The 14031-nt window shown below is 42.0% G+C and overlaps 1 protein-coding gene across 2 annotated transcripts; it reads left to right on the top strand.

The window, feature by feature from the left end:
• The first annotated feature begins 425 nt into the window (after positions 1–425).
• pitx2 (paired-like homeodomain 2) lies at positions 426–10489 on the top strand. 2 transcript variants are annotated; one of them, XM_019883875.1, is made up of 4 exons: positions 426–671; positions 3095–3160; positions 5891–6090; positions 9481–10489. In XM_019883875.1, the coding sequence occupies exons 2-4, from the start codon at positions 3115–3117 to the stop codon at positions 10027–10029; spliced, it is 795 nt and encodes a 264-aa protein (XP_019739434.1). In that variant the 5' UTR covers positions 426–671; positions 3095–3114; the 3' UTR covers positions 10030–10489. The 2 variants fall into 2 exon arrangements, with proteins under 2 accessions (XP_019739434.1, XP_019739433.1); XM_019883874.1 differs by lacking the exons at positions 426–671; positions 3095–3160 and adding an exon at positions 5139–5735.
• The last annotated feature ends 3542 nt before the right edge of the window (positions 10490–14031 follow it).

Here is a 14031-nt window from a genome sequence, read left to right as displayed (position 1 = left end):
AACACTGTGTGTGTGTGTGTGTGTGTGTGTGTGTGTGTGTGTGTGTGTGCGTGTGTGTATGTGTGTGTGTGCGCGTGTGTGAGCACGTGGGCGTTAATTACCACTTTAATAGGGAGTATGACTAAAAATGTAAAAAGGGGATTAGAAGGAGAGGGTGGGTGCACGTCCGGTCTCTGCTGCACTCCTGACTTAACATACGAATATTGGGGGGGGTCGTGCGTATTTTACGACTAACTGGTTCCACGTGTAAATATGAGTGGGGAGAAAATGGGCCACTAATGTGTTGACTTTAATTGCAGTGGGGCTGATTTAGTCGTTATTTAGGCTCTTCTTGTGCCGCCCCTGGGTGCACTAGCACACCCACTTTCAGGCGCACGCAGGCAACGAGAGATGGGGGGGCGGGGTGGCGAGGGGGAGAAACGGAGAGTCTTTCAGAGCGGAAAAAAAGTTGGGGCGTACAGAAGAGGAGAAGAAGAGCAGCGGAAAGAGTGCGTGGACTTGCTCCCTGACAATTTTTGGGGGGGATGAAGTTTACCGTTTTGCTTTCTTTATTTTGGGGATAAAACAAAAATCGACGGCGACAAGCAGGACGTTCCAGTTGCGCACTATATGTGTGTTTCGCACGGTGGAATTTATCTCATCAAACACATAACGATAGACGGCCACGCGTGGTAAGACAATGTGCTTATTTCTGTACTTTCTGCCATTTTTCATATAAGCTAAATGAAAGTGACCATCGGTTGTGGGACAGTTGCACGCGTGGTACTCAGAAATGCGCATAAATGCCAGTATGACGCTCATGACTGCCTTAAATAATGACAATAATGGCAATTAGTATGTTATTAGAGCGTAATAAACACACACACACACGTGTGTGTGTGTGTGTGTGTTTTTCAACCTTTATTTATCCCGGTCAGAGAAGTGTGAACAAATTTTTCTCTTGCAATGCTGGCAAGGCTCACCAAGCAAATACAAATAAATACATCAACAACACAATGTGATGCATGCAAAACTCTACACAAAACAAAATGGAAAACATCTACATAATAAATCATAAAAATACGATCAAAAATCATCAGAGTCAATCTTCTCCATCAAAATATACCTTATCTACCTTCGCGTTAACACCTTGCACACAGGAGTTGCAGAATAGTGGTGGTCTAATCAATTTTGTCAATATTTTGAAAAATATTGACAAAATTGATACCAAGTCAGTGATCAGATCGAGACAAATGTGATGAGATCAACACAGTATAAATTCACCAAAACCGTTGGTCTGCAGAGTGTGTATATATATATATATATATATATAAATCGACTTAAGAAAGTGAATATGGTTTCTACAGGAGTCAATTGCGTATGGAATATACGAAAGATTTTGCTTAAATGGCGTAAGGAGGGCGGAAAGATGTGACTTAAATGATAATAATGACGATGTATTGTTAGAATATTGGGAAATACCACATATTTGAGTTTTTTTAAATTAAAGACACGTTTCTATGGTGTCAATTCAACGTGCGTTAATGAATAAAATTAGCATAAATTACGAACTAAGGAGAGAAAGTTTGTCTGAAATTATTTAATTGATGATGATGGAAGGCTCCATTTCTTTGAGTTAATTGCAAGTGAACATGGATTCAACAATGTCAATCGAACATAAAAGAAGTGATGAGAGGTGAAAGTTTTTATTCATTGATGACTATGATGATTTATTAAAAGTGAAATAATGTTTAGTTTACGCTGTTAATTGCACGTTGGGCTTTTAAATAAGAACACATGACGTGAGTGGAGGACTAAGTTAGTCTTAATTAACGCTAATAATGAAGATTGGTATGATGAAAATACATGAAAACATTTTTTTACAGCAGAAATGTGAAGAAAAAAATAAGAAGAAAAACAATTAAATACTTAATCTGCTCGATAACAGTAACTCAAGATAAACGCGAGGCTACTCGGTCACTCTCTTCCAAAAAATGTACACATAAATAACTCCATTTCTAAAATAATAATTACGTAGTCCTAGTAATCACTCTACTGTCCATTATACCATACAATACTTGAAGCAAAAAAATAACGAAACAGGAAGCGTTCACAGACCCGCGTGTGCAAGGACCGGCTTTCTGTCGACACCGGGCCAGGTGCCATGATCACTCCAACCCCCATCCTTCTCACCCCACGTCAAATTACAAACGACAGATGGATGTATGAATTGGTATTGAATATTGTTGTTAAGAATATGACAATTAGTAGGCGACCAATATGGAGTTAAACATCTATTTACGAATTATATAATCACATGACAGATATTACAGTCACTGTGGTACGGAATTGTGCAATCCTTCATATTTTTAGGTATGAACAGCGTCGTTTGTTTAGTTGTAGTCATTACTCCGCAAGAAGGTGTTTGGCACATTATCTCAGTGGAGGGGGTAAAAATACTAAATAGCCCAATAAAGTGGTCGAAATTATAACCTTCTTGCTGTCAGACTTTATGAAGACGTGTAAAAAGTTCTGTCATATTTGCATGACGGAGACGACGAACAGCAAGATGAGGAGAAAATGGCGGCCGCTGACATGCAAATTTGCATTATCATAAGCAAACATTCTAATAAAAGCCCATCTGTGTTGGCGTCCTATAATGAATTTTGTAATATGCTCACGCACCCACACACTGACATCTCAATCAAGAGCCTTAATCCGGGAGATTTTAGCGCAGCCACGTCACGCGCACGCGCGACATACTGTACACATGACGAGTAAATAACACCTTTTTGCCAGTGATTGAAATACGCGAAAACATCAAGAAAAAAAAACGTGACCTGGAAACGAAAATGTTGATTTTAACCCCCGACTGCGACAATATTGCTGCTTTTATTGAAATTGATTTCAACTGTTGAATATACATCGATTGCGCACAAAATTACATCGCAAACTAAATGTTCAACAAATGAATGAAAATAATTGTAAACATTGTTTTTAAGCGTATAATTTTTCATATTGTCTCTATGTTGTCTTTGTCATGTTATTCCACAGTATGCGTTCCCTGTTTACCTCTATTAATTTTGATTTTCTTTGTTTGTTTCCCCATGCGCAGAATAGGTTTCCTCCGTCATCATGGAGTCCCACTGCCGCAAACTGGCCACCACCTGCGCACAAATAGGTAAAATATGAATGCATATGCAGCAACATATTGTGCTTTTCTTTCTTTCTTTTTTACACGGGCAACATTAATTTGAATTGGACAGTTTGTTGAAAAATGTCTATTAAAAATGCTTGACATCATTTACTGGGACGCATCATCGACACAGACATATTATGTAGGAATACCAAGTTAAAGACAAAACTCAACACATTAAAATTCAATACAATTGAAAAAATAATAATAAGTCCCCGCCAGCCCACTAAAAAGTGGTCTTTATTTGCTTTCGTTGCTTTATACTTTGAATTGACATGTTTTTTAAACAAAAAATATGTATGATGTGAAAGATTGTGCGGTAGCGCGTTGGAATTTCGCGCCTGGTTTCACACGGGTGAAAGAACCCTCAAACTTGCAGCCGATACCTCCTGGCTATTCATTGTCTCATACTGACATCTGGTGGCCAGTTGCGGATTTACAGCAGCACCAACGAGCGCTTAAAAGGCCTTATAAACAGTAACGATGGTCGTCAATTTTCAGAAGACAAACAGTGGGTTTGAATGGCAAAAAGGCACAACAAAATGCTGTACGCCAAATTCTCATCTAACAACATGAAATCGACACGATCGCTCACCATTGCAAATAATGATGATAACTCTTTCGTATATGCGCGGATATAACTTTTCAGCATTTGAGCCGAGGCGTGTGTCACGCTTATTGTTAATGACGATTGATTAGGACTAATAGAACGTGACAAGCAGTGTGTGCGCATCCGAAACAGTGCGTGTAATGTATGCGGCTCTCGTTGCGCTCTCCACTCTGGGGAAAAAGCACATGTATAATGAAAGCCATTCGTGAGCAGGAATACGCTAATGGAGGAATGTGATGTGTCCGTAATCCCGCCTAAAAAGGCTTGTCGTCCTCCACCCCCCCCCCTCCATGCACCCCACCTACTCCCTGCTTTATTGACTGAATTGTTAATTAATGGCCCATGTAAAGCGGAGACAGGGAAGATGAGGAGGCGTCCAAGGAGGAAGACATAATCCACTTCAACATGAAAATAAAGCTGAAAAAAGACTAATACTACTATTTGGACGATTAATGATAGCGTCGTTTTCTCATGCATCTAAATTGAATGACTCGTCAGGACATGGCTGCACGGGAATGGAAAGATGGACTTCATGGTCGACTGAAATTTCATTTAAAATAAAGATACAGTAGATCGAAAATTCACTTTTGTGTATATTATACTTCAAATTTTCAACAAGAGTCGGTGTCAATTTTTTTTACAAGATTTTAGATGGTTTTCCTCAGGACTGTGAAACTACAATGTACAATTACATTTACATACAACTTGCTAGACGGACAGTTTTAAAATCAGAAATTAAGGAAAATATTGTATCAATTTATGTCCCACTCATTTAACAAGGGGTTCATTAACAAAAATGTTTGCAACATCCCAGCATTATTAAATGTGAAAACAATTTACAATTTTAGTACAGATTCAGAAACATGAGAATGACCAGCATGATTTGCGTTAGAAGACCAGATCTGGAGTGAAACCAGTTCCATCACGTTCCACCGACCGAGACATTTCAATTGGCGGTTCTGGTTCGGATCGGCTTTGTTTCCTGCCTGAATCACAGCCCAAAACGAGTTCGTTGCATCGACGGCAACGACCCGAACTACCACCTTTTTTACCCATGTTCTCTGAGGGGGGCATCACAATTGTAGCACGTCTCGATCGAACTGGAGGCGGGTTCTGTTTGCACCGAACTCACTTTTGGGCCTTTCGGGGATGGTTTCTGACGCGATGGTTAATCTTGTAGTGCAGCAAGAGTGCACCTTTAAATGGATTGAAAGATGCTTTTGCTTCTTTTTTTAAGGGAGTCCGGTTACTAAGAGAGAGCCTCTCGTGGCGATTTCATTTTCAAACTTTTCTTTTTTTTGCTTTCTTGTTGTTTGTTTGTTTGTCTTGGTCTTGGGCTGCTGGGGGGCCATTCCTCTTCGACGCCTCAAGCACGCGCCTGTCAAGGTAGCGAGTGGGCAGGGCTATAGACAGTGACGTCGAGAGCGCGAGTGAGAGAGAGAGAGAGAGAGAGAGAGAGAGAGAGAGAGAGAGTTGGAGGGGGTTGTGTTCGCGCGTTGTGCTTGTGCGTGCTCGTCCCCGGTTCCAATATCATCTACCTGTCCTTGTCACTCCACTAGTCAGCCGCCGCCCGCCAGCCACCGCCGACGTTAGGATGGCAGCGCCCCACGGTGGCCCGGTCTAAAAAGCAACCCGGAGTCCGAGCATTTTCTTGACCGGCTTAAAAAGACAAAGGGGAGACCCTCGCTGTCGGGAGCGGGATTTACAAAACACTCTTCTTTCTTTTTCTTTTTAAATTTTTTTTTGTGCGTTGTTTTTTCGGGGAGCGACCGATGAACTCTATGAGGGATCCTTTAAATCTAGACCACCACCCGCACCACCCATTTACCGGGACTAAACTCGCCTCCTCCATGGCGTCCGGTTTGCAGCCGTTGGTGCGAGCCGTGGACTCCGGCAAGCACCGCATGGACGCGCACGCGGTGTCGGACACGTCCAGCCCGGAAACCGTGGGTAAGACAAAAAGAAGACAGGCGAATGGGAGACGGGAGTTACTTGCAGCGCAGTTTGACATATGCAAATGAAGGATTAATTGGTGACTCTTATGCAAATGACACACTAAAAAAAGACCACTTCATGTATTGTTTTGATTGATTTATTTTGAACAGAGAAAGAGAAAAGCCAGAGCAAGAACGACGACTCTTCTGACGACCCGTCGAAGAAGAAGAGACAGCGGCGTCAGAGGACTCACTTCACCAGCCAGCAGCTGCAGGAGCTGGAGGCCACCTTCCAGCGAAACCGATACCCGGACATGAGCACTCGAGAGGAGATAGCCGTGTGGACCAACCTCACCGAGGCCAGGGTTCGGGTGAGTCTAAACTACACAGCGAGACCCACATGTTACATTCTGTCAAAAGACGATTAAATTGAAGGGGGGGACAAAGCGACTGCAATATGAAAAACATAAGACGGTTACCTCCTTAGGACTTTTATAGCTATATATAGATAGTGAATAATTAAGACGTGTGTCTTTGATTTAATTGCATACTAATTTAATTTAGTTACATTGCAATCTCTCGTTGCTAAAAATGTATCTTTCAAGTCAGAGCGCATCATGAGTACAACTGCATGTCAAAAATAGTACCGATACATTTTTCATCGACATCCGTATTTTAAACATAATTGTTTTTTGTTTAATGCCTTTAAGGAGTACAATTTAAGATTGAAAAAAGTACAAAAAACAGTATCTCCATTGAATGTTATATTTTAAGCATAATTGCACTTGTGGAAAAAAACTTTAAAATCAGCGCACATGAAGAAGCGTAAAAACTACATTTCAGAAATGGTACAAAATGAGGCACCTTTCTCTGCGTTATAATTGCAGCAGCAAAAAATAAAAACATTTCAGAGCACGATTAAGCGTAAGCGTATGCCAAAAATCAGAAAATAAGACATTGACTTCCCTCAAGGAACAAAAATGTGACACGTGTATGTATAAAACTGCTTTAGTAAGATTGCGATAAAAACATGCTTTTGTGACTTTCAAAAAAAAATTGGCAAAACAGTGAAAGTTAGACATGTTTCATCAAGTCCACTCATGACACACAAACACGCACAAAGGGTTTTTGAAAGACAATCGCACGTGAAAAAAAAAATCTATTTCAGAGCAGAGTAAAATGTGAACATCGTACATAATAACACAATTTTATTAGGAGTAAAATGTCAAAATAGTCCATGAACGACATTTCATTCGAAGTATAAAGTGAATGTACGACAAATGGAGAAATTTTGACTTCTATCCTTTTAAGTGCTGTTATACAATTGTATTTGCAACAATGGGCATTTTTTTCGCAGAGCACGTTATCAACCTGCCTATCAATATCTGTGAAGCTAAATATCACAGTGGTACACAATGTTTTGTTTTTTGTTGTTTTTTTTTTTGTTTGATATATCGCTGTCGGCGTACAATCAGAAGTGCAGCCAAAATAAAATTGCTACGAGACCACCACCTATCATTTATTGAAAAACAACTTGTCTATTCCTTGAAATGTGATTTCAGGGAGGGGGGGGGGCGTCTGTTCGGCGGGCGTGCACGGCGTTAATGTAATAATGTGTCCTCCGCTCAGATTATCTGAAAAACAAATATGCACGCACACTTGTTTAAACACACCGCTGCCTCGAGCCCAATTCAATCACATGCCGCTTAAATTAATATTTAATATAATGACAACCCCTACATGGGAAGATAAATAGCCTTTCCCCTCCCCATTCTTTTTTTCAGTAATTCACCCGAGTAGTGCTGTCTAGTCTGTCCAATTAGAGGTGAGCGCTCCTTTGCGGGTGACGGGAGTGACAGATACCGCGGGTGTGGTGTGAAAGAGGTGCAAAGCTGCTCATTTTGGGACACTGTCGCCAGATTTCGAAAGGGGGAGGGGTGCAGTTAGCGAGGAATTGACACTAGTCACGGAGAAGCGTGCGCGCGTGTCTGTGTGTGTGTGTGTGTGTGTGTGTGTGTGAGTGTGTGTGGATTGTGTTCCGATAAGGACCGAGACAGGAGACGAATAAATAACAACACAAAAAGCTCGACCGTCCCGCGCAGCGGAATTGGCTGGAATAATATTGTGATGTGTATTTGTCGAATATTACACAATCACATAGCATGTGTGAGCTTGAATGAATGTCATCCTGATACTAAAATAAAACGGACAAAAGTACATAAATCCACCAAAATATGTGTCCACTTGATACAAAGCATAACACGTGCAAGCAGTATATATTGAATATTATTAAATTAACATGAGCATTTTGACATGGGTCATGCACAATAACATGTTTTGTTTCAATCATGCTGCCTATAAATGTGTCTCGGGGACGTCGTTTTTTAAGTCCATTATTCTATTCGTGAAGCCACTTTAAAGTTGAGACATTCACACATTTGAACATATTGAGGAGCTATATTTGAGGGGTGTTTTGGGGGTCATACTTGTTAAATTACTGTAAATAAAAGACGCCGTTGCAAGTGGAACGTGCAAATGTGTAAATATTTATCATGCCACATATACATGTGTTATTTTTCCTTTGTTTATATTAATAAAGGCAGAATATGAGGGTTCTAACTAAGCTACCGTATTCTTCAAGTTATTTGCAATTAGGAAGTACGCAAATTTAATGTTGATCCTGCCACATTGCAAGGTGAGTGTTTTTAAAAACGCTTATTCTCCCAAACGGCCTTAAATGGACACATTTAAAAGTTTGGACTTAAACAAGCTTGTAAGTATTAACCGTGCCGCCAATAAATCTGTTTGGGAGACATTCTGACATTATAGATTTTGTTTTCCCAAATTGTAATTGTGTTTATTATTATCAATATATTTTATTATTATTGTTATTGTCGGCATAAAACACGTGTCTATAAATTTGTGTCTTTTTGGTGTAGAAATACTGTAATTAAATAGGAAATCTAAAATATATATATTTAGGAGCTTTCTAAACTATATATATATCGTGTGTGTTTATTTATTTTAAATGCAAATTATAATGAATAAAATGAATATAATATTAACTAAACAATAAAAGTGATGTTAATGAAACAATTTGCACAAGCGTTAGTTTCACGTACTGCACTAAATACAATTAACGAGTAGTCATGTCGGTAACCCAATACGCACAGTCAAAATAGGACACGAGTGTTCCACAGTTTGTGGGTGCAGAAATTCACCTTTTTCATCAGTTCATTTATCACTATTATTATTATTAATGTAAACATTAATGTGGGTTACAAAGAGCGGGCGGGGCATTTCCACACAAATCCCCATTATTACTATTATTATTATTATTATTATTATGATTATTATTATTATTTTTTTAGAACGGTCGTGTACCTTTGGACACGGGTTCTTTCAACAAGAATAATACATACAACAATTAACAATGCGTAGGTTGTCATTTTGCACGTGCTAAAAATGGAAAACCTATGGACCGACTCCCTAGGTCAAAAAAACTACTGTTCCAAATTTTGAGGTGACTATTTAAAGTTTTTTTTTTTTTTTTTGCAATGCATAGTGTCTTTATGCGCAAAATAGAAAATGTGCACGCGCTGAGCGGCTGCAAGCGTGGCTCCGGGAGACTTTCTGACCTGCTGGAATGTCCATTTGTCGTGATTTTGAAGGGGGTAAAATAACGCCGTGTGTGCGGGTGTCCCCATCCCCTTCCTCTTTCTCTTTTTCTTCCTCCTCCTCCTCCTCGTGCTCCTGGTCAGGTCTGGTTCAAGAACCGGCGCGCCAAGTGGAGGAAGAGGGAGCGTAACCAGCAGGCCGAGCTGTGCAAGAACGGCTTCGGCCCGCAATTCAACGGACTCATGCAGCCCTACGACGACATGTACCCGGGCTACACGTACAACAACTGGGCCGCCAAGGGCCTGACGTCGGCCTCGCTGTCCACCAAGAGCTTCCCCTTCTTCAACTCCATGAACGTCAACCCGCTGTCGTCGCAGGCCATGTTCTCGCCGCCCAACTCCATTTCGTCCATGACGTCCGGCATGGTGCCGTCGGCCGTGGCGGGCTCCAGCCTCAACGGCCTCAACAACCTGAACAACCTCAGCGGGCCGTCGCTCAACTCGGCTGTGGCGGCGCCGGCGTGCCCCTACGCGCCGCCCACGCCGCCCTACGTCTACCGGGACACTTGCAACTCCAGCCTGGCCAGCCTGAGACTGAAAGCCAAGCAGCATTCGAGCTTCGGCTACGCCGGCGTGCAGAGCCCCGCCACGAACCTGAGCGCATGCCAGTACGCCGTGGACAGGCCGGTGTGAGATGCGCGCACCCCACTAAAAACAGCCCACCCCACCCCCACTCACGCCCACCCTCGGGGGTAGAGAGAGAGAGAGAGAGAGAGAGAGAGAGAGAGAGAGAGAGAGACAGACAGGCAGACAGACAGACAGAAATTACCACACTAAGCGTCGATTTTCCCAAAGGGGATGTACAGTGATCCAAAACTCAAATGCCAGTCATGGTGGTCAGGTTTCATCCACAGGAACAAGAGACTACTATTATTATTGTATTCTGTTATTTTTCCCTTCCAAAAAAAGGGCACTTAAAACTGAACCACTGAAAATGTTTGTTTTTATTTTGTTTAAGTTTTATTCCCCGATTTGTTGTCTGAAAACTCGTGTATATATCCAAACATCTCCAAAGATGGGGTTCAATTTATTAACGCATGCGTGGTAGGGAATAAATAACAATGTTTTGCTTGCAAACTAATGTTAAAAAAAAGAGAAGAGGGGGGTGTAAATACTAAAACGCACCGCATTGGTGGGTTTCTAACATAATATAAAGTTATTATTATTCATGTCTGTGTGAACATTTTAGACTAGTAATCCTAGAGGAAGAAGAAGAAAAAGCGCATTAAAATGTTCCTGTAAAATATTTGGTACGGATCGCCCAACCCCGACACCCCCCCACCCAAATGTGTTTTATTTAATGGGAGTAAATATATTGTTCAAAGCCTCCATTGCTTGTTATTGAATCATCTTTTGCTCGGTTTGCCACATATGGAGGGACACGTGACCACTCCACTTGCGTGAATAAACTTTCTGTGGCGGGCTGCGCCAGTACACATCAACGCGAGCGGCACATCACGAGTCTGAATACATGTCTGTCTGCCCCGGAATCAACAAACAGGAGACACACAACAGCGGTGGGGGCACATTTTAATGGGAGGAAAAGAGAGTCGGGGGGGGAGGGGGGGGGGGGGGGGGGGGGGTCTTAACCACACAAAATATATACAGGTACTGTATATACATTTGGTCAAAGGTCCGACGGGCCAAAGTGCTCATTTGCATAAATGCATTGTTGCATAACGCAAGCATACCTGTAGATGACTCATCAAACTGTCCAAACACGGATGTTTCGGCGGGGATTTTCCAACCGTGTAGGCCTGGGACGACACACCTTCTCTCCGGTACAAGCCGCTGCAAGCTCCGGCGAGGGAGCACCGCGTGGAGGAAAAGATATACTGAACCTTTTTCCCCGATGACTGTCGGCTGTATTATGATTTTAAATATCGATTTTGTTCTCATAATAAACAATACAAATGTTCGGCAAGAAAGGGGGAAGTAGTCAAGTCCATTCTGCATTCCAATAAGGCAAACGTTAAACGAGAAGGCGCAATTGCATGCATTCATTGTTGCATGAATTAAAAACAACACAGCGTGTCAAAACATGGAGGTTTCGGCGCAGGGAGTCCATCTGACAAACCGAAGATAAACGGCCTTCGCTCCACTTCAAGCGGCCGCATGCATGCACCGGTGAGAAGATGGGCTTTTTTACAAATATAATTTTTTTTATTTCCCCCTCTCTGTCAATTTTTAAGCTCCAACACTCTTTGTTGTATCGCGTTTTAACTAAAATAACCACAAATATTCTGCATAGCAGGAGTGAGATGTTGAGTGTCAAGGCAGTGAGTAATGCTGCATAATAATAACATAAAAATATATATAAATTTGGGGCAAAAGCACACATTGCATATTAACATGGTTGCATAACTTCAAATAGAATAATTCACAAACGTGTCAACATATGGAGGTTTAGGTGGGGACTCTCAGCGTCCGAGCAAGTCAGGGATGAGACGCCGTCGCTCGGCTCGCAGGCGACCCTACGTCCCGGTTAGGATCCACTACACGGAAGATGAATTCTTGATTTGCCCCCACCCCTCTTGATGACTGTATTTACTCTTAAATAAATTAAAATAAGAACACATTCTGAATAGGAATGAGAAACAATGACATGAATTCATGCTTATTCTGGTCAAGTTTAATTAAACATTATACAAATGTATTTTAGGGGTGCCAAAAGTGGAAATTTGCACAGGCAACACAATAAGTAATGATTCACCAGCGTTTCCAAACGCGGACGTTTCGACGGGGAGTGCCCGGTTGAGCAAGTCGGGAAGTAAAGATGCGTCCACCCGGTTGGAATCTGCCGTACGGCCGCTGGTGAAGATCAGATCGGAGGATGAACCGCTGAGATTATTTGGGAGTTTGTTTAGCGTGTTTACTCTATTGTTAAGCTACAATACATCTTGTGATATTTAATTAAAATAAGCACACACATTCTGCATGAAAAGGAAGGGGGCAAAGTTGCTTTAAGAGCTGGTGTCATGTTGGAAGAAGCCTCGGGGGTCACCTCTCAAGAGGGGGATTACTACATGGAGTATGTGTGTGTGTAGGGGGGGGGCGGCAGGGGGGTGAGGAGTAAATCACAGTTAGGACAGATGCTGTTTAATTAAAAGGCACGTCTAAAAATAATAAGGAGCAGTCCAACAATGCACCGAAAGCTTTTTTAAGTTGTGTATTGCGGTGATGGGGGAATTAATCAGCCGAGGGGAGGATAAGCCTCGTCTGCCGTCGCAATACACATCTGCACAATCAACACGTGCACAAAAGACGAGGAGGAGGAGTAGGGGGAGGAGGAGGAGGAGGAGGGGGAGGAAGAAGAGAAGAAAAGTCCAGGCAGACTTGGACATGTTCATTTATAGGACTTTAATCCCCCCTCATTACATTTTTAAGGTAGTGGAGTCATTGCTGGTGGCACCTGTTTCGATTCCAATCACGTTTAAAGGTGGAATTTGTCATTCTGCGGACCCACCACAAAAAAAAAAGGGAAAAAAAAGTTTATTTGAGAGATTTATTACCTCCACGCAGACCTCTATTGGAATATGTGAAACGTTTATACACTGTATGTATGTGTGATTTTTTTCCCACTATGGCTGATGAACAGAAAATGTACATTTGAAATTTAAAAAATTGTCACATGCTTGGATAAGAGCACATGGGTTTATCCCTAAAGTACGTCTGGGAAGAGATAATTGACTAAAATTGGGGAGGAAGTACAACTATTTTTTGGAGGCATCGGACAAAAAAGTTGCCAAGGTCAAAAATGCCAAAATGGAAAAGTTCAAAAATATGGAGCTAGAAGATATTCTAAAATGTTCACGTTCGATGAACAAGATGAAAAACCAAAATCCATCCATTATCTGAACCTACTTATCCTCACAAGGGTGTCAGAGCGTGCTAGAGCCTATCCCAGCCGCCTTCGCCTTCGGGCAGCAGGCGGGTACACCCTGAACTGGTTGCAAGGCACACACTCACAATCACACCGAGGGACAATTTAGACTGGTGCTCAATCAACCTACTGTGCGTGTTTTTGAAATGTGAGAGGAAAACCCGCAGAAAACCCACACAGGCACAAGGAGAACATGGAGGTGGAGAGCATGTGAAAGCAGAGAATCAGCGGGTGGGATTTTGTGACGCGCTCATTTCTTGCGCTGTGAAGTTTCTATTAAAAGGAGGGGATGAAAAAAAAAAACCCACAATTTGAGATGTTTTCCCTGCAAATCAATTTGGACACATTTGGCACCGATTCTCACGGACCCCTGAAATTCGTGCATCCAGGGGAGGCTCTCACATTCCATGGGGGGAGTGGAGGGGTGAGGGGTAACATACTGCTAAACTTGAAGTGACAAGCTCATTTTAATGAATTCATTCGGCACCGAGTCGGTGCATCATAAATTGAATCTCACGATTTGTCTTTTGGGATAGGTGTCGCATAAAAGGCAAAGAAAAAAGCGATGCAAGACTTTGATGCTGGCTAATTTGAGGTCCCGCACAATGTTTTGTGCCTCAAACCTCGTCCGAATACTTCTGAATAGAAGAAAAGCTGAAATCCCTCAACACTCCTCTCATATTTCGCAATATTTTTGATTTTTGTGTGTGTGTGTGTGTGTGTGTGTGTGTGCGTGTGTGTGTGTGTGTGTG

The sequence above is a fragment of the Hippocampus comes genome, unplaced genomic scaffold (genome assembly GCF_001891065.2).
Source record: "Hippocampus comes isolate QL1 unplaced genomic scaffold, H_comes_QL1_v1.1 scaffold156, whole genome shotgun sequence".
Lineage (NCBI taxonomy): Eukaryota > Metazoa > Chordata > Actinopteri > Syngnathiformes > Syngnathidae > Hippocampus > Hippocampus comes.
Note: the sequence above shows the minus strand (reverse complement) of the source record. Positions and strands in the feature narration are given on the sequence as shown.